Genomic DNA, 25,810 nt, shown 5'->3' with positions numbered 1-25,810 from the left:
CCATCACTCCCCAGGAACATCGTGGCAGCGGGGGACCTGCTGCAGCCGTCACCCCGGGGAAACACTATGGTCCTCAGTCCCCTGCTGCCACGGGAGAGCAGGACCCCGGGTGACCCCCAGCCCCGCAGTGGGAGTCCCCCATCCCTGCAGGACCCCCAGTCCCCCCACAACCCCTCGCCCAGCTGGGTGGAGCTGCGGAGTGGGATGTGCCTGGTGCGGCCGGTGCCATCAGGCTACTTGCTGGTGACCCTGCAGAAGACCCTCAGCACCAGGCAGGGGGAGAGCCGGGCAAGAGCTGGCAGCCAGCCACGGCAGGGCCAAAGCAGCGGCCACTCGGTCACCCCTGTGACCAGTGACTTGTCCCAGACCGAGCCACTGGCCAGGACCCCCCACTCACCAGGCAGGGAGGTGGCCCCAGCACAGTCCCAGTGGCCCCACGCCACGGCTGTTACCCACCCAAGGCCCCCCCACGGGGGTGTGCAGCATCCCATGCCCAAATCTGGCCACCGGCGTGTGCGTCACCCGGTCCCCCGCCAGCCCCCTGCCCAGCCGATGGCAGACTGGCAGGGCTCCTCGCCCCCGCAGCCCCCCCCAACCCAGCCTGATGCCGGCATGAGGGGCTTGGCACCCATCTGTCCCCCCAAGCCGTCACCTCCCAGGAAGAAGAAGGGCACCCAGACCAAGCCACAGGCCACCGAGAGCTGCCCCTGCGCCCCCTGTCCCCCCCAGGGTCCTGCTCTGTCCCCAACCAAGGTGGTCCCTGGCAGGGCTCTGCCCAGGCTTGGGTCCAACTCAGCGTGGCGGCCCTTGCTGCAGGCAGGGAGCCAGGTGTCCCTGTGTCCCACATCCCTGCTGGCAGGCCAGCAGCCAAGTGCCACTGAGGTGGTGGCCAAAGGCAGCGGTGGCTCCGGCAAGGACATGGCCGAGCCGGTGCTCCCCAGCAGAGCCTCCCCCACCATCCTCCTGCATCAGGCCCAGATGGAGAGCTCCAGCTCTGGCCACGATGATGGGGATGAGTCACTGGCCACCGGGTTTATCGCTTTCTTCACGGGTAAGTTTGGGGGACAGGGTGGGAGGGAGAGTACAGCTTCCCCCAGTGTCTCAGCAGTGCTGCAGGGACCCTCTCTGGGGGACAGCGGCTGCCTGCAGGCAGGGGGGTGATGGGCAGCAGGGTCCTCATGAGGCTTGAGGAGATGTGCAAAGAGAGGAGGTGCTGGGGTCTGGTCGGGGCACCCAGCTCCATAAGGATGTGGGGACAGGTCCCCATCCTCACCTGCAGGAATGAGGCATGCTGGCATGGTGCTGGAGGATTTCCTGGCAGTGAGTGGGAAGTGGCGGTGGGGACCTCCGGATCCCTTTCCAACAGTGTTTCTGTGGCTCTGCCCATCCCTGCTTTGAGCCGGAGACCAGACTAGAGATGTCCCAAGGTCTCTCCTGTCCTACAACCCTCTGATCCACCCTCCAGGCATAGGTGCCTGGCTCTGCAGAGACTCTGCCATGGTTGGCACTGTCCCCAGAGCCACCCTTTGTCCCCTGGGTACAGTGTCCATCTTTCCAGCTCAGGACTGGGGACTTTGCGTGGTACAGGAGCAGCTTGAGCCCTGCTTCTATGATTTGGGCAGAGAGGTGTCACTGTCACAGCCCATGTGCCTCCTGCAGCCTGGGCTGGGACAGGAGCCACAGCCTTGGGTGATGCATGTCACTGGATCACCAGGACCTTGTGGCTCCATGGGGCAAATCCAGACCCTAGAAACCCCCGTGGGGTGCCGAGGCTGATGCTGGCAGGTCAGTACCCACCTGCCTCAGTTTCCTTCATGCCAGGGTGTGGGGCAGGGGTGCTGGATGTGAGGATGTGAAGAAGGGGCTGTTGCTCCAGCAACCTGTTCCCCCACAGATGGGGCCAACAAGAGGCACACCAACGTCCTCTGGTCCCTGAAAAGCTGAGGCTCACCCTGGGCAAAGCCAGGCAGGGAAATCCTGTGGTCCATGCATTGGCCTCTTGCTTGCCAGTGTTTTTTGTAGGGTCTGCGTAAACGTGGCATTTTTAAACAGCACTGGGGGATATGGCTCTCCTGTGCTTCCCTGCAGCATTGCTGCGTTCCCCGACCATGCACCCATCCCTGCCCCCCTCTCTGCCAACTGGGGACATCCGGGTTCCCAGCCCTGACCTCACTAGTGGTGCTGGGGGATACAGGACCAGGCGGGGGGACAACACAGGGACTGGGAAGGGACAGCCGGGTCTTAATGGGGGTCCTGGGAAACCTCAGCTGCATCTGATGGAAAACTTGTTTCTCTCGGTCCCGCTGCTGTCCTGCACTGGCTCCGGTGCAAACCCCATCCCGGCCATGGCTTCAGATGAGGAGGTAAGCGATGGGCTGGGGACTGTGGGGTGGGAGCTTGGGGTGACACTGGGAGGCTCCCAATTCCCCAGTGCAACCAGGTCCCCAGGTCTGGTACCGGGACATGCGCAGCACTGGCCAGTGAACCCTTTGCAAAAGGTTTGTCGAGGCTGACGACGTGATGAATTGTGGGAGGGCTCAGCCCAGGGGGGTGGGCAGGCAGGGGGTCTGTGTGTGATCTGGGGCTTGGGGTGTGATCCCAGCTGGGTGGGACCCTCCTGTACTTGCGGTTTTGGATGGCCATGACTGTCCCCACTGCCATACTGCCATCCCAAGGAGCTTGCCCCATGTCCAAGGGGCTGGCACCTGCTGGACACAAGGGAGTGTGGCCCCCAACAGCCTCCAGTCCCTGACTGGGGACCAGAGCTGCCTGCAGAGAGACAGCCTGGGGGGCTTGGAGCAAGGATGGGGAGACCCCCAGGTTTGGGGGGCTGGTAGACCCTGATGTGTGGGTTTAGGGCTTGGGAGACACTGGTGCATGGGTTGGGGGGCTAGGAGACCCCGGTGCATGGGTTTGGGGGACTGGGCAAGCCTGGCATCATGTGGGTTTAGGATTTGGGGGACCCCAGCACATGGGTTTGGGGGCTATTTGCTGCCCTGCAGGGATCAAGCATCGGGAGCGACCCAGGCATGGGCAGATCAAGGGAAAGAAGGCAAGAGGCAAGAGTCAAACCCCAGGCTTTTGGGGTGCCCCCCTGAGCACAGACCCTCAGCCCACCTGGACCCTGTGCTCAGGATGGCTGGAGCAGATCTTTGGGAGCACCGTGGGGTGCACGATGTGGCTCATCCTCTCTGTACAGGGAAAAATGAGTTTATCCCCAGCTTGGAGGCTGTTTGGCTGCTGCAGAGAGTGGAAAGCGCAGTTTCCCTGCCTGGTTGCCGCCTCTGCCCATCCTTCGGGGTGGCTTTTGGGAAGGACCCTTCAGGGCTTTGTCTCCTGGGACATTTTATTTGGAGCAGCAGTGAGGTGCTCTGCTCCGGCTGGCATTCCTCGGCCTAGCCTCTGCCCTGGGAAGGCCCCAAAACTGGACCCGTTGCAGCAGAAAGAGCTAAAAATAGCGGTTCTCACGGCGGATGCAGAAAAGCATCTGAACATGCGGCCTCTGAACCTGCCAGCAGCAGAGGACGGGGCCGAACCCCCAGCCCTGTCCCTAGCCCGGCAGACACCCTGTGGCCTCTACGACCCCAAATTTTCCCCCAGTGACACCCCCCCCCTTTGAAGCCCCGCCGGTGCAACCAAACCCACCACGACCCGCCTTGACACTGGGGCAATGCCGGGTGCAGGCAGGGGGGCAGCAGGCAGCCCCCGGGTGCAGGCAGCAAGGACGCAAGGGGTTAACCTCCCCGCGCCCGGCGGATGCAGCATCCTGGGCTGGGCTCTTTCCATCTTGTTTTGGTTTGAAGGAATAAAAGCTTCGGCAGTGGCGTAGCCGCTTCCCAAAATAACTCGGCCTCCCATCGTAATTATAGAGCTCTGGTCCCTGGTAGTGGCTCGCAGTGGCTTCCCGGCCCCGCTGCGCCTTGCTGGGACCTGATAACGCTGCTGCCAGCTGGGGCGAGAGAGACCAGGGTGCCTCAGGGACCTCGGGGACCTCTCGAACAGCGCCAGCCTCCCTCAGCGTCACCGTTGCTCCCCTTGCGTCATCCCCCGGCCAAGAAAAATGCAGCCCCTTGCATCCCTCCTCCCGCTCCGCAGCTGATCCCTTCAGCTTTTAATGCTCTATTTAAAGCCTGGGCTACAGCTCGCTGGCCTCGATGGGCACTGGGCTACTGGAGCGAGGCCATGGCAAGCTGGCAGCTGCTTCAGGCTGCGCCCGCCAGCATGGCTGAGAACGCCTGGCTCATCACAGCAGTTCTCAGCCTGCCTTCCTGCCCCCTGCGGGGCTCAGTGCTGCTCCTTGAAGGGCAGGGAAAGATGGGGCTGAGCTCCTGGAGCACCCGAGCCTGTAATCCCCAGTAATCTCAGAGGAAAGCGCTCTCTGCGGGGATTAGAGATGCAAACAGCCACCCTTGCCTACCTGTCCCTGCCTGCTGTGCTGCCTGCAGCCCCCTGGCTGGCAGCGGGGGAGGAAGGGCTGCTAGGCGAGCAGGCTTGCTGCCCGACCGCCCCAGATGGATGGGGTCCTGGTGGCTGCTGGGGCTCCCCCACACCATGTTGAGCCTGCGTCGGTTATTTATGGGAATAAAGGGAATGCGGAGCCATCTGGCTGCAGCCTGGCCCTGTAACATGGAGGGGGGAATGAGGTCCTGGGTGGGGACAAGGCTGAGATGGTCCCTGCAGAGTCACCCAGCCTTGGTGGGAGTGTCTGTATGTGGCTGGATCCAGCTTTTCCTGCTGGGAAATTACCACCAGCTTTGTCTTATGGGTGGGGAAACTGAGGCAGGGAGGAGCTGCCCACGACAGGGATGCTCTGGGGATGCGTGTGGCCTTGCTGCTGCCCCAGAATGGGGTGCGTTTGGGGGGGACAAGGACAGCCTCAGTGGTCAGCTGGACCGGGAGCCTGAAATCTGGGGATGGCTGAGCCTCTGCCAGCTGCTCACTGCAGGGAATGGCCACCACCAGCCAAGACTCCACCGGCCCCTTTCATGGCTGGGAACACAAGCACCCCATGCTGCCCTGGCCGGCTGTGCCAGAGTCCTCCCCTGCCCTCAGTGGGGACGGGGGGGTTGCAGCCACATGCCGCTGGCACTCGCTGCCTTTGAAAGTACGGGCCTGGGGGCATCCTGGGAAGGAGCTGCAGCCCCTGGCATAGGATGGGGACAGGGACACTGCCCGCAGGGTTGCTGGTTCCCCTTGCCAGATTTCCAGCCCACCAGCCAGTCACAGCTGAGCCAAGGCAGGGCCGCGGGCAGGATTGCCTGGCATCACACCTGGGAAAGGCTTTGGGAGGGGGAAGCAGGCTGGGAATTTGCAGAGGGAACACTGGGAAAGACTGGGATCTGGTGCCCAGTGCAGTTCCTGGTACCCGGCATGTGGTGCCTGATGTGTGGTGCCAGTGCGTTTGCCTGGTGCTCAGTACCTAGTGCATGGTTCTCAGTACCCAATACCTACTAACTGGTGCCCAGTGCCCAGCGCTCCCACACAGTGGCTGGTGTGCAGTGACTAGCACCCAGTGTCTCCTGCCCGGTACCTGGTACCTGCCAAGCAATGCCCGGTATTGGTGCCTGCTGCCAGGGGGGTCACTTGCTGGTGCTGGAGCCATTCATTCCCTTTCACCTGTACCAATATCTGGTGCTGGAGCCTCGTACCCACTACCCGCTGACTGCTCTGAGACCCTGCAACTGGTGCACGGTGCACTGTGCTGGTGCCCTGTACCTGGTACCCATTGCCAAGGCCATGTACCTAGTGCTGGTGCCCTGCACCTGGTACTGGTGCCCTGCAACCAGTGCTGGTGCCCAGTACCCCCGTGCCTGTGCCCTATACCTGGTACTGGTGCCCTGTACCTGGTACCCAGTGCCAAAGCCCTGTACCCGGTGCAGGTGTCCTGTTCCCTGTACCAAGGCAGCGGTACTGGTGCCCCATACCCCATGCCTGGTACAGGTGCCCCGGTGCCAATGCTGGAGCCCGGCGCCCGGTGCTGCTGCCTTGTACCGCTGCCCCGTGTCCAGCGTGCAGTGCCCGGTCCCGGTGCCCGGTGCGTGATGCCAGTGCTGGTGCCTGGTGTACAGCGTCTGGTGCTGGTGCCAGGCGCCGGGTGCTTATACCGGTAACGGGTGCCAGCGCTGGCTGCTGATGCCGGTGCCCCGGTGCCGTTTCCAGTGCCGGTGCCCGGGGTTGTGTGCAGCGCCTGGTCCCGGTGGACGGTGCCCGGTGCTGATGCCGGTGCCCGGTGCCGGTGGTGCCGAGCGGCCGCCCCCGCCCCGCCCGCCGCCCGCCCCGCCCCGGGCCGCCCCCGCCCCCGCCGGCTGCTATTTCTGCTAATCCCGGCGGCGGGGCCCGGCCGTGCCGCTCGGCAGCCGCCGCTCCCGGACGGCGCCCGGCGCCGCAGCCATGGTAAGGCCGGGGAGGGGGGGCTGCACCGCACCGGGCTGCACCGCACCGGGCGGCCGGGCCCGCTCCCGCATTCCGGTGCCCTCCGTGAAGGTGACGGTGCGGCGGGGGCGGAGCGGGCCGGTGCCGCAGCGGGGCGGGGGGGGAGGGGGGGCACGGGCAGTGAGGCAGCACCTGCCCGGTCCCGGCGGGCAGCAGCCGGGCAGCGTTCCGGGACGAGCCCCGGGGAGATGCGGAGGCGGGAGACGGGACCACGGGACAGCCTGCACGCCGCCCCTCACCGTGGCATCGGGGCAGGCGCCTCCCGGAAAGGCGACGCTGCCTCCGAGCGGCACCTGCGTGTCCCCACGACCTGCGGCACCCCCGGGGTGTCCCTGCGTGGGCAGGGGGGGCCGCTCTCGGCTGGCTCCGAGGGGAGCATCGGTCACCCAGCCTTGCTTTTGGCAGGTCCCCCGGGCTGCGGTCCCGGCGGTGCTGCCAGGCTGGCCGGGCCCTCCTGCGGGGACCGTCGCGCACGCCCGGAGCCTAGCTGCGATTTGGGGCTGTCTCTGCAGTTACCGGCAAGGTCCGGAGCCGCCAACGGCTTTCCCGGCTCGGTGGGAGCCTGTCCTGCATCACTCGTACTGCCTCACCCCTCTACAGTGGTGGCAGGTCTCCAGGAGCCGCTCGTCAGGGCTACGTCCCCGCGGGGACCCCGAGGCACTCGCCATGCCCAGGGTGGGGATGGAGATGGAGGGTTGTGGCCGTGGCTTGCATGGCACCAGGGTTGCGGCCGCTGGGACAACTGCCCTTGGTGGGGACCATTGCGGCCGTCTTTCCCCAGCAGCCGCCGTGGGAACAGGACCGGCACATTCCTCCGGAGCGGGACACAGTGAAACCAGATAGGAGGGCGGCTGGGGAGCGTGTCGCAACCGGCTCCAGCGAGCGCCTTCCCAAAAGGCTCCAAACCATGGCTTTGGGGATGGACAGATCCAGGCTTGGAAACATCTGGGGGGGAGGACGGCAGCCACAGCTGGGTACTGGAGGGGACCTGGGCTCCCTTGGCTGTGGATGTGTGGTGAGCTGGGGCTGGAGGTGGGTGTGGACACATCCAGAAGGACCCGCAGAGGTGGAGCCGGTGCCCCCTGACACCAGTGCCACATCCCTCTGTCCCTAAAGCAGCCCACAACTCACCCGGAGAAGCAGTATGAGCAATGGTCCCCCTTGACCTCTGCTCCTGGCTCAGTGGGCTGGATCTTCTCGCCCATCCCCATGTGCCTTGTTTCCAGTGCAGACAGGCCCCACTCTCACTTCCCGGCTTGTGGGGAGCCACTGCACGTGGTCCCATCTTGGGGTCCCCACACAGGTACTTGCAGGCCCTTTGAGCTGGAGGATTCCCTGCAGGAAAGGAGCTGGAGCTGCTTCACTGAGGGATGTGTTGGAAAGGCTCTCATCCCATGGGCTCGCCTGTCTAGTGCTGACACCCTGCCCAGACCAGGGACCCCTGCCACTGCCTGTGCCTGCATACATAGGGTGCCCAGCACCCTGCTCCTGTTAAAGCTATTGGTAGACTCAGTTTCCCAACTGGGATACTGCTGACAGGGTGGGAGGAGAGAGCTGGGGGTAAGAAACTCCAATTGCAGCATGCCAGTGGGAGCATCCCGTCATCTGGAGGCAGGTTGGAGCAGGCACAGCACAGGTGCTGGCTGCCCTGGGGAAGAGCCAGGCTGGTCCCAGCAGAGCTGGGCTTTGGCGGGGGCCACCGTGCACTTGTCCCACATGGGGCTGGTTCATCCCTTTGGGAGAGGGTGTTTGTGCCTGGGACGCTCAGCTGTTGTGCTGCAGTGGAGTGTGCTGTGCCGTGAGTGGCACATCTGGATGTCACCTTTAGGTGGGCTGGGGATGCCTTGGCCAGCCTGGCTGCGGGGACAGCACTTGCTGGGATGTTCCCTTCCTTTTCCCCGCAGAAACAGGCTGGGAAAACACATCCCATGGGAATGTGGTGCCAGGCAGGAGGATGCTAATGGGCAGCTGGTGGTTTTCCCAGCTCAGGCTTTGCCCACTGCCCCCGTGCCCTGCTCTGCCACGGCCCTCGGCCTGTCACTGCGCGGGGAAGGTGCGATGCAACATGACAGGCAGAGATGAGGCAGCGCGTGTGCCACCTCATTGGAGATGCCGGGCTGGTGACAGCCCCGGTGCCGAGTGCTGGCTCACGCGCAGCCGGCCGTATAATCCGCTTACGGGGGCACCGGCGCAGCCCCAAGCTCTTGCTGTGGTAAATCCCCAGTCCTGTCAGGAGTGTGGGGTGGGACGGTTGGAAAGCGGTGGTTGTTGTTGGAAAGCAGTGGTTGTTGTAGGAAAGCCGTGCTACACCGGGCAGGGTGGATATGGGGTGCGAGGGGCACCGCTGATGGGGTGCAGAGCTTGGCCAGGGTGGTGGTGTGGCGGGGGGGGCAGTGATTCAGGCTGGGATGGGGCGGGGAAAGGGGCTGTAAAGCCATCGGGGAGATCCCTTACGGAGGTGCGGTGTCAGCTGGGGATGGTGGCACTGCTCCCCTGGGACAGCAGGGACCGCTGAGGCCAGGTGGGGACAGCAGGGTCTCTGCTACTGGCATTGGGTGGCCTCAAAACTGGGGGGGGGGGGGGGAGATCCAGAGCTGGAGTTAGGAGGGTGGCTGGGAGCCAGGGATGCTGGGTACTGGCACAGAAGCATCCAGGCCCCTCTCTGCGTCCACAGGCTTGCGGTTCATCGCACCTGTCCCGGCACCGGCTGATGCTTCAGGGCTTTTTAGCGCTTTCCTGGCGAACGCAGCCCTTCCGCGGCTGAGTGACCCTGGCTGTGCGCCTGAGCTGCTCTGATGCATCTCGACATGCATCAAGGTGAATCACTGTCCCTGGTGACCCCCGACAGTGACAGCCCAGCCCGGGTGCCCTCGCTGCCTCTTGGGGCACCGTTAACCCTTCGCCTCCCCAGGGATGAGCTGGGGAAGCTGAGGCAGGACTGCTGGAGCTTCTGCCAGGGATCCCTGTGGTGAGCATCATCCCTGCTTGTCCCAGCCCGGGGTCAGGTCCTTCTCAGCCAGACCCATCAGGCCCAGCCAGAGCAGTGACTTGGAGCTGTGCGGGGAAGCTTTAACTGTCAGGCACAAAAGCATTGAGTTCTCAAACAGTCTTTCATGGAAAACTGGGTTTCTCCCCTCAAAGAGGCTGGGGGGCCCTGCCAGCATAGCTGCTCCAGGGTGGGGAGCAGGAGAGGATCTGGTGTGCACTGGGGTGGAGAAGGTTTTTGTTCTGGGGTGGAGGTGTTTCCAAGGGCTTCATGTCCTCCTGGGCTGTAGCCAAACTGTGCTCAGCCCAGGGGGGCTGGTGGTGGTGGTCATGCAGCCCCCCAGGACCTGCCTTGCCACCTCCTTGGCCAACGGTGCTTTGCTGGTCCTTGACATCTTGACAACTGGGCAGGAGCTGGGCTTTGCTCTGCCCTGGGGCTCCCTCTCCCCTCCTGTGCCCCCCCCCCCCACTGGTCCTGCCCCCCAGGGCCTACAGGGGCCGTGCCTGCCTGCTGGGTGCGGTGGATGCTGGGGCCAAGGTCCCTGCCCAGGGTGGAGTTATGCTAATGCCGCTCCCCATCCCTCAGCGCAGCCGGTACCACTCGGCATCCTCTCCCAACCACGGGTGACGCCGGCTCTGCCATGGCCACCTGCCCCGAGCTGCAGCCTGGGCAAGAGGTACAGGGGCAGCCTTCCTCCCAGGTGGGGCGAGAGAGGGGGCAGATGGGGATGGGGGGACCCGGAGTACCCCGGTGCTGCGGGGAGGTGCTACAGCCAATGCTCTGTCTCCGGGACAGCCTTGCTGTGGGATGCACTTGCTGCAGGACCCCTGGGGATGCGGAGCAAACCCCTCCCGTGCTGCAGCATCACCATCAGCTTCTCTGGGGTGGGGGATGAGGTGGACTCCTGAAGGGCTGGAGCCCTGTGGGGTGGAGTGGCAGCAGGGCTGGGAGCGCTTGGTAGCGGTGGCATCGTCTCCCAACACTGTGTGGCTCCCAGCTGGGCTGTGCTGCAGTGGGGGCTGGTACTGAGCCCCTCCAGGTCAAGGTCGGTGAAGAAGAGGATGCTGTGGTCACACAGACCCACAGAGCACTCTTGACCCGCTGGGGGAGAAGGGAGCATGGGGGCCCTGCAGCCCCTGCCATGGGGGCACCTGCTGCCCCCCCACCCTGGCACCGTGCATGGCCCCCCGTGCTGGTGGCCACAGGCGTACCAGGGAGCGGGGCACGGGCATGTGAGCGCACAGCCCCGACAGCACTGTGACCTTGTTTCCAGCCCGCTAATTCGGTGCATCGTGCCTTGCCGCCGGCACAGCTGCCCTCCCCACCGATGGAGCGGGGACATGGGATGGGGGAGGACACATGTCCCCATGGAGGGCTGTCACCTTCAGGCCCTGATCTGGGGGGGACACTGACCCCCAGGTGTGAGCCTGCAGGGTCAGGGTCTCCCCCAGACCCTGTGTGTCCCCCATTTGGGGGTCTCCCTGCCCATGGGGCTGGGGTATCCTGGCAGTTGCTGTGGCAAGGCATTGGGGACCCCGGTGCCTGCTGGCAGGAGGGCTTGGTCCCATGGGAGCCACTACCGGCTGTGCCCTTGGGAACACGTCTCCTCCCGCCAGCACTTGTAAACAGGATGTGGAGCCATCCCAGTCCCAGCGTCCTTGTCCCTTGTCCCAGACCCACCACCCCACAGGGCCAACCAGCTCAGGGGCTGCTGTGTCTGCACCCCCCCCCCCCCCAGCTCCTGCCTGGGGCTGCTGCCTGCACCAGCTCCAGGATGGGGAGAGCCAGGCCAAGGGGGTGTTGGGGTCCCGGTGCATGTGAGGACACGGCCTGAGCATGGCCATGGGGTTCGTGGCCCTTTTGCACGACAGGTTGTGTTGCCGTGAGCCCTTTGCATGTGGGGTTGGTGATGGCTGTGGGTCAGGTCCCCTGCCCTGGCTGTCCCCTGGGACTGCAGCGGTGGGAGCCCCTTGCGCCATCGCCCATGCCAAGACCCTGCGAGTGAGTGGGCAGGGGGGCACAGGCAGACTCTTGCCCACAGTCTGCCTCCCCCCTGGGTCTGTCCTCCCTGCCAACTCCTCTGCTGCTGCTGTTCATCTCTTCTTGGTGTCTCTCCCTCCCCCCGGCACCCCCTCCCTGTCCTCCTGGCAGGCCATGGGGTGCGTGGGGGCCCTGGCTACCCCAGAAGACCCCAAGGAGCAGTGGGGTGCCCAGGGGGAAGGTCCCTGTCCCCTGGAGTGCCAGGAGATGGCTGCTGTCCCCGCGCCGCAAGCTGTAAGCTCCCAGGGTGCATGGGACCGTGGCTGTCCCCACTGCCATCCCATGGCTGTCCCCAGGGTGGTGGCTGGTCCCCTGGGGTAGCTGTGTCCCCCCTCTCCTCCCATCCCTGCCATCCTTGGGGTGCATGTGTCTGGCTGCTGTAGCTTGGGGGCTCATGATGCCAAGATGGGTGATGCCACCTCAGGCTGGCACTGCCACCATTGGTGTCATCTCGTCCCTTGGTCCCCAGATAAAGCATTTCCTGAAGGAGGACTCAGAGGAGGCTGAGCTGACCCAGCTCCTGCAGGATTGCCCACCGGCCGACAGCCCCAGGAAGGTGGAGCCCCTGGAGAGCCGGCGGGAGCCTGGCCACCCCCTCTGTGGCGTGGGAAGGGTCACCCCTGACGAACCTGCCAACGAGAGGGACGCCAGGATCTTCTCCCGGTCTCGGCCTTTGGATTTCCAGCAGCACATCGCTGCCCCCCCGTCCCCCAGCCCCAACCGCCCACGGAGCCCCTGGGGGCAGCTGGACCCCTACGACTCTTCCGAGGTGCAGGATGCATCCGCAGGGAGTGGGGGGACATGGGGTGAGGGGCTGCAGGAGCCACGGTGGAGGATGGGTCCCACCCTCCGAACCCAAGGGGTTTGGGCAGGCATGGCCACATCCTGAGGTGCTCCAACCTGGGGGACCCCTCGGGGGCCAGGGCGGGGACACGACAAGGGGGTGGCCCGCCAGGATGGTGGGGGGTGGGATGGTGGCATCCCCTGTCCCACATCCCCTCTGCCCACAGGATGACAAGGAGTACGTGGGCTTTGCCACACTGCCCAACCAGGTCCATCGGAAGTCAGTGAAGAAGGGCTCACCCTCATGGTGGCAGGTACAGGGGAGTGAGCCTGGCATGGGAGATACTGATCCTACTCTGGATCCCAAAAGCCATGAAGCCGGGGGGTGTGTACCGGCTGCCGCCCCTCACCCTTGTCCCTGTATCTCAGGGGAATCCGGGCTGGGCAAGTCCACCCTGGTCAACAGCCTCTTCCTGACGGACATGTACAGAGACCGCAAGCTGCTGAATGCTGAAGGTAAGGGGGGTATGACAGTCCCAGTGGTGGGGTGTCCTGGGTATCGGGGGGGGGGGAGGTGGCAGCGCCCTCTGCCATCCCCAGGGGGCTGCAGCCCCTGTCCCTGCCCAGCTGGGCTCCTCTGGGTCTCTGAAGCTGCTTGTGGCATGTTGCCAGTTGCCTGCCGGCACTGGGGACTGCTCCAAGGCAGTGGGGACCTCCCCGCTGGCTCAGCACAGGGACCCCCTGTGGGGGCTTTGTCCCCACTGGGAAAACAAGCTTGTTGGGGATCGGCTGGAGCCACAGCAAATCCAGGAGGCGGGGGTCAGTCGGGGTCCAGGGCACAGTGCTGGTTCAGCTGCAGCCAGTTTTTGAATTAAAATCGCCCAGACTTGCCCAAATCCCCAGGGGTTAGAGGCAGTTGCTTGATTTGTTTTGAGGTGGTTGTTTGATTTATTTCCATTGCTTGGAGCGAAAGCCAAAATGTGTGTGGCCACATGCACACAATGCAACAGAAGCATCCTTGGGGGTGCAGGGGCATGGAGGGGTCATGGGCATAAAGGGGCATGTGCAGTCCTGGAGCCGTGGGGTCACACGTGGGGGTACAGGGAGCCAAAAATGCTCCTGCAGTGACGCCTGGCCCCAGCAGACCCCTGTGCTGCCGGAGCCGGGCTGTCACTGGGTGGCAGTGGCACAGCCACTGAGGGATGGGTGCACATCCACGTGGATGTGGGAGGCCATGGCATGGAGCATCATCTCTTGGTGCTGGACCCTGGCACACGTTGGGCCTGATCCTGCAAAGCCACCCCAGCCCCCCAGGGTGGGGGGTGACAGCCAGGGGCTGCAGCATCTCCCCACGTCACCCACATCACCTCTTGCCCGGGGTGCTCCCCCTCCCCATCGACATGTCTCTTGCCGCTGCAGAGCGCATCACGCAGACGGTGGAGATCACCAAGCACGTGGTGGACATCGAGGAGAAGGGTGTCAAGCTGCGCCTGACCATTGTGGACACACCGGGCTTTGGTGATGCTGTCAACAACACAGAGTGGTGCGTCCCATGGAGGGGGTGTGGGGGGTGTCTCCCTGGGGCCGGGCAGCACCACCGTGGGTGCCAGTGGCTCTGAGGGTGAGATGCCCATGGCTCCTTGGGCGGCGATGCTGAGCCACGGGAGGTGTTGAGCTGGGGGTCCAGGGAAAGCCTGAGGGTCCCACAGGGGACTCAGACAGTTGCCTCCCTGTCCCCGCAGCTGGAAGCCAGTGGCCGACTACATCGACCAGCAGTTCGAGCAGTATTTCCGTGACGAAAGTGGCCTCAACCGGAAGAACATCCAGGACAACCGCGTCCACTGCTGCATCTACTTCATCTCTCCCTTTGGCCATGGGTACGGGCAGCCCCTGCCTGTGCTGCTGGGCTGGGGGGGGGCTGGGGGAGGGGCTTGGTGGGATGGTGCTCACTGCCCTTCCCCCACAGCCTCCGGCCCCTGGACGTGGAGTTCATGAGAGCCCTGCACCAGCGGGTGAACATCGTGCCGGTGCTGGCCAAGGCTGACACCCTGACCCCTGCCGAGGTGGAGCGCATGAAGAGCAAAGTACGGGGAGGCTGGCACAGCCTGAAGCCATCTCAGTGGGTCCCTGGTGATGGGGGTGCCCTGGGGCTGGGGTCCCCCGCTCAGCTGGGGGCTCTCTCCAACCCCTGCCTGGACTTTGCCATGGAGCATCCTCCATGCTCGCAGCACTGTAGAGGACCATGTTGCCCATGTGGCTACCAAGGACATGTCTCCCTGGTGCTCAGCTAGGGACTGGAAGGGTGCAGGGGGGTGTCCGTGACATCTAGTCTCAGGGGTTCCTGCAGGGGATAGGGTTTTGTGGGTCCTTGGGGGAGACTGGCACTGTGTGGTGCTTCCCACCCCTTTTCCGAGGGCCGGAACTGTGCCCTCAGCAGGGCCGTCTGCCTCCAGATCCGGGAGGAGATCGACCACTATGGCATCCGCATCTACCAGTTCCCCGAGTGTGACTCGGATGAGGATGAGGAGTTCAAGCTTCAGGACCAGGCACTGAAGGTGGGTCATAGAATCATAGAATGGTTTGGGTTAGAAGGGACCTTTAAAGCTCATCTAGTCCAACGCCCCTGCAAAGGGTCGGGTTCCTCCAGCTCCATCCTTGGGGGGGGCAGAACCCCATGGCTGGGAGGACATCTCATTCTGGGGTACCCTTGGGACTCTTTGGGGCCACACAAGCCCTCTGGCAGCCCCAGGATGGTGGGGTTACTACCTATCACACTACCCAGGCACATCACCAAGACCCCACAGGTGCCACCTGCAGATTGGTAGGATGGGGCTGGGGTGGAGAAACCCATGCCATGACTGCTGCTGTCCCACCTAGGGTGCTCCATAGCCAGGGCTCCCCGGGTATCTGGGTAAATGGGTGCTGGATATGGCTGAAGAGATGTGTGTGGAGGGATATGGGCCACAGTGGGCAGGACCGAGCCCTGCTAACCCCTGCCGTCCTCTTGCAGGAGAGCATCCCCTTCGCCGTCATCGGCAGCAACACGGTTGTAGAGGCCAAAGGCCGGCGTGTCCGTGGGCGCCTCTACCCCTGGGGCATCGTGGAAGGTAAAGCTGGGCCGTGTTGCCAGCATCCCACCAGCCCTGAGGGGATGGGGACATCGCGTGCTCCATCTCCACGCTGCTCAGCCTGGGCGTGCTTAGGGGGATGGGGGGGCTGGCTGTGGCCCCCTGACCCCAGGCTCCCCTGCAGTGGAGAACCCATCCCACTGTGACTTCGTGAAGCTGCGGACAATGCTGGTGAGGACCCACATGCAGGACCTCAAGGACGTGACGCGGGAAACCCACTATGAGAACTACCGCACGCAGTGCATCCAGAGCATGACCCGCATGGTGGTGAAGGAGAGGAACCGCAAGTACGGGGCTGGGAGTGGGGTGCCAGGCTGAAGGGGGGTGGGGGGGAGCGTCTCCTCTCTTAGGGGTGACCCCAGCCCATTGCAAGTGGTGATCTCAGGGGGTTGGGGTTGTCTGTGGGTCCATGCCAGGCATCATGGTGGGCTGGGAAAGGAATCCTTGGCAGCATGGTGGGGTGCCCTGGTGCAGCGGGCAGCCCTTCCCATGCCATTGGGCTGGGGCTGGCTGGGAGGGGATGCTCCGGCAGCAAGGGGACCCAAGGCTGGGTCTGTCTTAGGGGGGATGCTCAAGCAGTGATGAGGACACGGTGTCCCCCCAGGGCTGGTGCTGTCTGGCAGGGTGGGGGGAAATGCTCTGGCAGTGAAGGGGACCCTGCATCCCCCTGGGGCCAGCTGGGGGGCAATGCTCCATCGGTGAGGGGGACCCTGTGTGTCCTGCTGGGCTGGGTCTGTCTCAGTGGGGATGCTCCAGCAGTCAAGGGGACTCTGCGTCCCCCCAGGACTGGGGGGGATGCTCTAGCGGTGAGGGGGACCCTGTGTCCCTGCAGGCTTTGGGGCTGGAGCGGGAGCTAAGCAAGCAGCCAGTGCTGGGGCTTTGCCACTGGTACTAGCTGGATTCATGGCACTCGCATCCCCTTTAGCCACCCCAAGATGCTGCAGGGAGCCCCCCAAAGCAGGGTCCCTGGTGGGACCCTCTAGCCAGGGTGCTGGAGTGGTGTGGGAGCAAGTGGGTCGTGGGGGGCTGAAGCAGCGGTGCCAGTGGGAGGGGCTGGCAGTGACTATAGGTGCCTCTAAGATGGTCTCTCCATATGTGCTGCTGGAGAAGGCAGCATCCCTCCGTGCTGAGGCTGTGCTGTGCCGACTGCTCTGCTGACTGAGCCAGGATCCAGCCGGGGCCACATTGGGCCCCCGCTGCCCTCCTCTCCCTGCCCATCCCCCTGGTCCCTATATAAAGTACTTGCTGGTACCCAACGCTGTCTTGGTCCTTCTGTGCCCACGCAAGGGCCAGGCAGCCGATCTCGGGGAGAGCTGGCCCTGTGGCCACCCACCTGTTGCCCACACAAGTTGCCCTTGGGGTGCCGGCACCACCAGCGGTGCCGGGAGGACGCTGTGTGCCAGTAGCATCACCCCAGCTCACCCAGGCAAGGTGTGGTTGGGGGGACATGTCACTGTTTGGTGGCACCTAGCTTTTTCCCAGCCAAAAGCTGCCCAAGGAAAGAGCTGCAGGCTGGCACCCCTATCCTACTGCCATCCCAGGGGCAATGTGATTTTGGGGTGCAGGAGGCAGCGGTAGGCAGGCCTGCTGCCTTTTCTAGGGAGGCAGGTTTTCCTGGGCTGGTGAAACTGCTTGACCCATTGCCAGTGCCTGGCTCAAACCTTGTCTTGCTGCCAGGGATAGAAGGAGCTTGACGTGCTCTCCCCTGGGTCCTCCCATGGCGAGGAGTCGTGACAACGGGCAGCGACTTCCAAAGCAGCTTAAAACGTGGCCAAAACCCATATCCTTGCTGTGGCATGCTGACACAGCCCCCTCATCACAATGGACCCCACGTGGCAGGGGTGGCCCAGCCCACCCGTGCAACATCCGCCGTGTCCATCACTCCTTTGCATGCGGAGGGGCTGCACCAGCTGTGGCATGTGGCGGTGGCACGTGGCAGCATGCGTGACCCCTGCCAGCCGCATTGGCAGTGTCCCAGCCATGTCGTCACCCACTGGGGTAGCACGTGGCATCCACAGGGACCCAGCTGGGATTGCTGGTCCCTCCCCATAGCCATTGGCATGGGAGAAGCCATCGATTCGGCTGGCTGTGGTCCTGTGTGGTGGGGTAGCCCCAGGTGGACGCCCACAGCTCCCTCCAGTAGGGATGGGCTTGAATGGGAGCTGATGCTCGGGAAAAGGGGTGCAGAGCATCCCTGGGGCTGGATGGGCTGTGGGGTGCTCAGGGAGCCTGTCCTGCAGTGGGGCTGTGGCTGTGGGAGAGAAGGGAGATGCCGAGTTTATGATGTTTTAAAGCAGCAGAGAAAATATTGGGCAAGGAGAGCCTGACCCTAGCTTGAAGCACCCAGGCAGGGCTCTGTGCTCTGGGGGGTCCCTGGCACCCTTGTTGTGGTGGTGCCTCCCTGGGTCCCCCCAAACTGGTTTGAAGCAGGTTGGGGGTGCTGGGTTTTGGGGGATGCTTGGAGCTGCCCATGTTTCCCCCCACTGGGAAAAGGGCCAAGCACAGCCCTGGCCAGGGGGGCTCAGTGTCTGTGCAGGCAGGTGGTGGGTATCTGCAAGGTTCGGGGTCTCCAGGCCTGCAGACACCCATGGGGGAATGTCCCCGTGGGGAGCCAGGAGGGCTGTGGCAGCACCCTCACCTCCTCTCTCTGCCCACAGCAAGCTGACGCGAGAGAGCGGGACGGATTTCCCCATCCCTGTCATCCCCCCGGTGCCAGACGCGGAGACAGAGAAGCTCATCCGGGAGAAGGATGAGGAGGTGAGTGTGGGGGAAGGCCGAGCCCCCTCTGCCCCCAGTCTCCCCGCCATGTCCCCAGCCCCAGCAATGGCACAGCTGCGAGAGGCCACCCTTCCTGCAGCTGCTGCCCCTTAGGCCATGGTGAGGAGGTGTTGGAGGGGCATCAGACGGTTCCCCCCCACTCCGCCCACTGTTCTCAGTGATTCCAATCTGCTTGGGGTGCTTGACCCAAATACGTTTGCAAGGGAGCTGGCATGGCTGGGGGGTGCCAGCACCCCCCCATGATCCCTGCTCTGTTACCTTCCAGCTGCGGCGGATGCAAGAGATGCTCCAGAAGATCCAGAAGCAGATGAAGGACTCGCAGTAGCCCCTTTTTCCTCCTCCTCCTCACTGGCCCAGATCAGAAGTGTTTACATCACGCTCCATCCTGCCCCAGCCCCACTGCGAGACTTGGTACCAACACCGCACCCGCCACCTTAAGCTGCTGCGGTATCGCCTTATCCAACCGGCCAGCGCCCATCCCATGGGCACAGCTAGGAGACAGGGCACCCAGCCTGGGGGTCCCCTGTCCCAGCTAGATTGCTGCCCTGGCCCTGCCCCAGGCTGGGGACAGCTTTGTCCCCCGAGCTTTGGCTTTCCCTGTTTCCCCCGCAGCTCTGGGGAGAGCCACCGGCCAGCCTGCTCCCCATGTCATGTCCCTTGTCCCTGTGTCACCTTGGGCTGCCTGCTTACAGCCTTTACACTCAGCTTGGCCCTGGCTTAAGGGAAGAGGAAAGGGGGGGACTGGTCCCAGCCTCCCCAAAGCCCCAGCTGCCCTGCTGTGGGGGACAGGGTTGCTCCTCCCTGGCCTTGGCTGGCATGGAGGGACAGCAGTGCCTAGGGACCGCAGGTGACCAAGGGGATGGAGGGGCAGCCGCCATCCTGGCCAGGGTGGCAGCCAGCACTCAGACCCTTGGCTGCCTCCATGCCAGCACCGGTACAAGGAGGGACTGAAGGTGCCCAGCCCTGTGTCCTTGGCAGGGACCCTGTCCCCACCCAGCGTCATCCCTTGGGAGCACCCCATGTCCCCAGGCGGTGGGGAGGGCCATGGCATGGGGAGTATTGGTGAATCACAGTCCCCAGAGAAAGTCCCTTGAACCCCAAATCAGATGCTGGGTCCCCAGTCTGGCCCCCTGGATATTGGCTCTGTAATGCAATAATGACTGTCTTGCACCTGCGGTGCTTCCTGACCCGTGGCAACAGCATCGTCTCTTGCTGGTGTTTCTGCTCCTGGTGCCACTTGCTTGTCTGTGGTGTCCCTCTGTGTCCCCAAGATGGCCCTGTCCCTGCTGCTTCCTGGCAGAGCATCACTGTGTGTCCCCCAAGGATGTCCCCATCCATGTTGCTTCCCAGCAAAGCACTGCTGTGTGTCCCCATATTCCCCCGTGATGTCCCCATTGGTGTTGCTGCCCTGCAGAGCACTGCAGAGCACTGCAGTGTCCCCCCACCCCGGCTGTCCCTTTCTGTGTTGCTTTCCCGCAGAGTACTGTGTTATGTGCCTGTGTCCCCCCAGGAAGTCCCCATCCCTGTTGCTGCCCTGCTGAGCACTGTGTTGTGTCCCCCCCAGGATGTCCCCATCTGCGTTGCTTCCTGGAAAAGCACCACTGTGTGTCCCCGGGCAAGCCCTGGCCTGCACATCCCCAGGCAGCGGCCGCAGGGCATCCCTGGGGAGATGGACCCGAACCCCCCCCAGCTCCCTGCTCCCCTCTGGGTATGGGGAAAGACAAAAGGGGATGGCAAAGCTGCAGGGTGGAGGCAGAACTGGGAGCAGTGGGATCACTGGGAGCTTGCTGGCATGGGGACACATCCCCTCCCCAGCAGGGCCACCCAAGCCGGGGTTCCCTGTGTGGGTTCACCCCTGGGCAAGGGCTTTGCATCCAGGCAGCTTGGCTGATGGGGGCTGCATCCGGCCGAGGCTCAGGGTGGGTGCTGCAGGGTGCTGGGGCAGCGTCCGGCATGTGCCACAGTGTCCCCATGCCAGCCGGAGGGTCACTTGGCCCCCGTGGGCAGGGACCCCACAGGCAGGACCTCGCAGGGTGTATTAGCGCTTTCCTTTTTTTAATCTTGCTATTTTCTTACAGAAGTACCTACCTTCGCATGATGGTCATAGAGGCATTTATTAAAGGATAAGCAGAGTATAGGTTTATAAATTCTTATAGAGCTAGTGGAAATATTTTTATCCCTCCACAACTGTTCTCAATAAATACGGCTGACCCAGCTTGTCTGCAACCCCGAGTCACTTCTGCACGGGCAGTGGGCACCCCTGGGCAGGTGAGGACAGGGCTGATGGTGGTCAGCCCAATGGCCACCTGCTCCTGGCTCCTGTTTCCCTGGCAAAGGCTCAAAATGGATATTGGGGTGTTTGTGCTGCATCCACAGGGGCACCCATCTTAGGGTAGGGTGGGAGAGCCCCGTGGGACCCAGCTCTGGGGATGGAGGCGACACAAGGATGAGGTTCCCCCCTGCCTGCTACTGGCTGGTCCCCCTCTCACGTGTTGCTTTGGGATCCCATGGCCCCGGGTGCTGTTGGTGCTGGGGCCATGATGAGAACTGGGGGGACAGAGCGGAGAGCCTGAGCCAGGGGATGGAATTGCCCTCCACATGCTGTCCCCGGGCATCCTCACACCCCCCACGGTGGGGTGAGCCCTGCCGGCAGACACTGCGGGCACTTGGCGTGGCTGGGCCTCCCCTGCGAGTACCAACGCCCCGTACCCCAGTTTGGCTTCACCAGGAGCTGGCGGGATGAAGGGGTAGGAGGGGTGGGCAGAGTGGCACCAGGATGGGTGAGCTGTGTCTCTGCCTGCCTTCCAGTGGGCATCATCCACCTGCACCCCCTTATCCCACCCTGCTACCCTCCCCTGCAACCCCCCTTGCACCCCACTATCCTCCATACAGTGCCCAGTCCAGCACAGGGTGGGGGTGCTCGATGGCTTTCCCTGGGCCCCCCCAAATCCTGCTGTGAACCAGCAGATCCTGGCACAGTCCAGCCCTGCTGGGTCTGGCGGAGGGGGGGGGGGTGCACAGGAGCAGGGAGCCGGCAGTTTGGGAGGGCACCCGCACTCATGCAGGCTTGGCCCCAGCCCAGGGCAGTGTGTTGGGGTGATCCTGTGTCCCCTGCCATGACACCCAGCAGCAGCCATCATGCACATGGCACAGGGCTGTACATGTCCGCCTGCACCCTGCGGGGCTGGGCTGTGGCATGCTGGGGGAAGCAAATGCCCATGCCATGCCATGCCATGCCATGCCATGCCATGCCATCCATCCATGTACATCCCTGTCCCTGATGCCTTAATAAACCTGAGCACCCTCACCTGGGCCCCACCCACACCCTTGACACCCTGTTTAAGCTCAGCAGCCCCTGTACCGTGGGTGTGCTTGGCCCAGCCCTGTCCTCTCTGCCTGTTCACCTGCTTGTAGGGTTTCCTGCCTTCCCCTTAGGTGTTGTTTTATTTCCACCCGATGGTTGCTGGATGTGGGTGGGACCTGCTGCTGTGGCCTCGCTTGCCACCCTGGGATGGTGGGTGCTGGGGCCACCCACAGCCCCCCCAGCTTGTTTGGTGAGCAGAGCACCCTGTGCTCCTTGCCGTTCACCCCATGGGTAGGAAGCCTGTGGTGGAGGGGGGGAATGACTGGAAAACTAGCCTTCCCACTCTGGGGGCACCCCCAGTCCTTTATGGCCCCCTTCTGTGCACTGTAGTTTCTCCCCATCCTTCTTCCTCAGCACACCCTCCCTCTGGTCTCTCTGATTCTAAACATCATCAACTCCTGTGCTCCCCTCTACTGGCACTCAACCCCCCCCTCATATCCCTGCCTGGCCCTGTCCAGGTACCCCCCATTCCTCTTTACCCCCATACCCCAGTCAGCTCTGTTCCCCTCTGCAGGGCTTTGCTCCTATCTGGTCCCCCCCCCTGCCACTCCCCATGCTCGAACAGCTCTACCCCCCACCGAGCACCTTCAGCTCAGCTCTGGTCCCTCTGTGCTCACTCACTCCCCCGTGTGACATCCCCTACACCCTCCGATCCCCTTCCCCCTCCCGATATGTGCCTGGATCTTCTCTGGACCCCTCTGCTTGCTGCCTCCAAGACCATCCCTGGGTTTCTGTGTCCCCCATTTTGGTCTGCTCCAAGCCCCTCCGGGGCCATCCAGACCCCTCTGCCCCCTACCTCTGCTCCCCATGTGGCAGAACGGCCTGCAAGGGCAGGGAGATCTCAGGCAGGCTTTGTTCCCGTCTTCCCCATGGATGGAACCCTGCCCCGTGGTCTCACAGGGAAGGGAGCCCAGAAAGGGGCTCTGCTTTCAGCTGCTTCCTCGGCTGCTTCTGGTCACCTGCGGCATGGCCAGGCTGGGACGAGCGCCAGCTGCCTCCTTCCGGAGGTAAGATCGAGCTGGTCAGGCCAGCGCGGAGGTTTTGGCAGTCACTCTCCTCCTTGCTTGTGTTCTTCAGATGACCTGAACCACAGAGCACAAAATACTTCCATCAATATTTCTCTCAGATGTTGGTGTCAGAGCCAGGGAACTCCTGAGTGAGAGCTACGCCCATCCCCGTGCCGTCATTTATCCCCATGTGGATGGCGAAAGCCTGTTAAGTGTGTGGTTGTGTTATTTTTCTCTGCTAAAGTGGCTGAAGCACTTCAAAGAGGTGCCCCAGATGTCCTTGGCAGAGAGCTAAGGCCAGGCTCCGCGTTTCTGTGGTCTCTGCATCACCCAAGACATACCAGTTTTGGTTCTCTACCAAGCTGAGTGGTGCAGTCGATACGCTGGAGGGAAGGGCTGGCATCCAGAGGGACCTGGACAGGCTGGAGGAGTGGGTCCGTGTGAATCTCATGAAGTTCAACCAGGCCAAGTGGAAGGTCCTGCACCTGGGCTAGGGCAGTCCCCAGAACCAGCACAGACTGGGGCATGGATGGATGGAGAAGGACTGGGGGATACTGGTGGGTGCAAAATGGGACATGAGCTGGCAATGTGGGCTTGCAGCCCAGAAAGCCAGGTGGCTCCTGGGCTGCATCACCAGCAGCGTGGCCAGCAGGTCGAGGGAGGGGATGCTCCCCCTCTGCTCCGCTCTCCTCAGACCCCCCTGGAGCACTGCGACCAGCTCTGGGGTCCCCAGCACAAGACACACATGGACCTGCTAGAGAGGGTCCAGAGGAGGTCACCAAAATGGTCCAAGGGATGGGACACCTCTGCTATGGAGAAAAGCTGCCTTGTGGGGAGCTGCCAACCCCATCCACCTTCTCCCCTTGCTGTGGGTTGGAGCTGGGGCAGGAAATGCCCCCCATGGGGTCCTTCCCTCCTTTACCAGCGCTGCCTCAGTCCCACCTTGCACCCTCCTTCATTTTACAAAGATGCTGAAACCCACCTGTGGCTAGTGATGCCAGTATAGGCTATTTATTGGGCCAAAAATCACCATCACAAACATTAACCCTCTTAATATCAACACGGAAATGGAAAATGTTTGTGCTTCCTTGGGTGGAAGCAGCAATTGCCCCAAAGGCTAGGATGTGTGAACCTGCCTCCTCCTGAATCCTACCCTTGCAGCTCCCAGCACTCCAAGACAGACTCCCACGTTGGTGGCCCTGCCTGCACCTCCCTTCCCAAAACAGCCAACAGAGCCTCTTGTTTTGGCCCCAATTTAGCCTGGTGCCCCTTCTCTCTGGAGGATAAAACCCAGTGCTGAGGCTCTGGTGACAGTCCCAGCCTGTGCCTACCCTTCATTGTGCTTCATTCCATGTGATTTTGATCACGTCTTTAAAAATAAAAAACCCCAAATCCACTCAAACCCAGCCTTCCCTGGGCAGAGATATTTCCATGTGGTGAATGCTCCAATGCAAATTCTCCAACGTCCTATTTTAGGTTTCTCGCCAGCGCCAGCACTGGCTGCAGACATCTGCGCTGGAGCTCCCGTCAAGCCTTTGGCAGCAATTGTGGTGGAAAGAAGTAAGGGTTTCTCAGGGCACAAAAGGAAATCTCTCCCTTCCTTCCCTGGGCTGTGCCACCCCATGCCTGCCACCTAGTGAAACCCCAACTGGCATCAGACCTTCCTTTCCTTCCCTGTATTTATTCATTTATTCCTTATATTATTTATTATATTTTCCCCTATCGGCAGGCCCTGTGCAGCCCCACCTCTTTTTCCAGCATTTGGGGACGTGTGCATGGGGTGAACCCCAGCTTGGGGACCCCCCCCGTGTGGCTCTCCTGCCCCATGGTCTCCGTGGGGTGGGGGCAGTGCCCTACTGTGCCCCACGCCATTCCCCTGCCCGTTGCAGGCAGGTTGCCCCAGGCAGGGAGGTCCCATATGGCTCAGGGGTCACTTTGGCAGGAGGATGCCTGAGTGCTGTTCCTGACCCTACTGCTGCCTCCCTGGGGCACCTGTGGTTGGCTGGTTTTTAATCCAGAAACCAAGGCACTGCCTCTGGTTTCTTCCCACTCTCTCTTGTGCCTCTTTGCCACTTGTCACATCCATTTCCACCACCGCCTCTCCTGGGTCTGGGTAAGGCAGCAGCAGTCAGTCTGATTGCATGCAGCGCTGCCTGCTCTGTTGGGAGCAGGCGGCGTGGCTGTGAGCTGCTGGCTGATGAGATGACATGCCTTCCCCTCACCTTGCAGATGTGATGAGGATTTGGGATGCTGTGTCTGAATGCATTCAGCGAATGCTCATGATGAAGCAGGTAGCCTTTGTATCCTCCGCTCACAACTTGATGATTTCAGTAGACCTGAAACCCCTATGCTATTGCATGCCATTGCTCTTCCCCTCCTTTAAAGGCAGCTAAAACATTCCAGAATTACCTTGCAGCTGGCAAATGGGCTACGGACTAGATTCTCCATCCAGCTCTAGCAGAGAGAATTCTTCAACACATTTTGTGGCTTCTCTGTTCCCCACAGCTAGAGTGGAAAGACCAGACCAAGAGCTTGAAACATTTTTCAGGGTTTATCCCAAATGATGGGAACCCCTGGTCTAGCTGAGGGATGTTGGCTCTGCTGTTCAACAAATACCTTTTAGAGGCTGAAGAGGAAGGAGAGGAAACACCTCAGCATATGGAGGTCTTCCCCAAAGCTTTTCAGTGTCTCTTCTTGCTCCTCTGTACATCAGGGCAGGGCACAAGGGACAAAGCATCACCACCACGCTCTAAAAAGCCATTCTTCATTTCTACCATCCACAAAACACTTATTATTTGCTCCTTCTCGTCTCCTCGGCCTTCAGGCCACCAGAATACCTGGAACTGGGACATTCTCAATTGTTGACCAACAGACGTTGGATCTTGGATTCAGTGATGTCACTGCTGAGAGGTGGGTTTCTCAGCTACCTGAGACTTTGGCAGCTGTTTGTGGGCTCATCTCTGCTTAAGCCAGCATTCTTGGAAAGAGGAGACGTGAAAAATCTTTGTTTCCCCTTGCAGCATCTTTGCGGCATACACTCATTTCTGCATCACCAAGTGAGGAAGGGAAGCCCTTCAGAAGGTCCTGAGGACATCACAAGAGGAAACCACCCCCCACATAGCTAGGTGTATAAAGCTAGAGTCTCTCTTTGTTTTATCAACTGGATTCAAACCATTCATATTTATTCAGTGGTGTGGTGACTGTTGTCTAATAGACATGTCCTGGAGCTCCTGCTTCTAAGCCAATTGAGACAAAAATTGATGCTCCGTAGTTCTGCTGCACCAGACCTTGT

The 25,810-nt window shown here is 62.3% G+C and overlaps 1 protein-coding gene and 1 long non-coding RNA gene across 2 annotated transcripts; both read left to right on the top strand.

Moving 5' to 3' along the window:
- The first annotated feature begins 2,189 nt into the window (after nucleotides 1–2,189).
- On the top strand, nucleotides 2,190–3,845 carry LOC128149228 (uncharacterized). Its single transcript, XR_008237579.1, has 2 exons — nucleotides 2,190–2,363; nucleotides 3,003–3,845. It is a non-coding gene; the product is annotated as an uncharacterized LOC128149228 (long non-coding RNA).
- A 5,383-nt stretch (nucleotides 3,846–9,228) lies between these two features.
- Nucleotides 9,229–20,373, top strand: SEPTIN4 (septin 4). Its single transcript, XM_052804209.1, is given in 16 exon segments — nucleotides 9,229–9,249; nucleotides 9,344–9,400; nucleotides 10,004–10,118; nucleotides 11,570–11,692; nucleotides 11,928–12,227; nucleotides 12,469–12,535; nucleotides 12,538–12,555; nucleotides 12,671–12,757; nucleotides 13,661–13,784; nucleotides 13,984–14,118; nucleotides 14,208–14,325; nucleotides 14,695–14,796; nucleotides 15,252–15,348; nucleotides 15,494–15,656; nucleotides 18,027–18,126; nucleotides 18,413–20,373. Coding segments are annotated over 14 exon segments (1,554 nt in total). The 5' UTR covers nucleotides 9,229–9,249; nucleotides 9,344–9,400; nucleotides 10,004–10,058; the 3' UTR covers nucleotides 18,473–20,373.
- Nucleotides 20,374–25,810: the final 5,437 nt, after the last annotated feature.

This window comes from Harpia harpyja, chromosome 12 (genome assembly GCF_026419915.1).
Source record: "Harpia harpyja isolate bHarHar1 chromosome 12, bHarHar1 primary haplotype, whole genome shotgun sequence".
Lineage (NCBI taxonomy): Eukaryota > Metazoa > Chordata > Aves > Accipitriformes > Accipitridae > Harpia > Harpia harpyja.
This window is presented reverse-complemented; position numbering and strand designations above follow the sequence as displayed.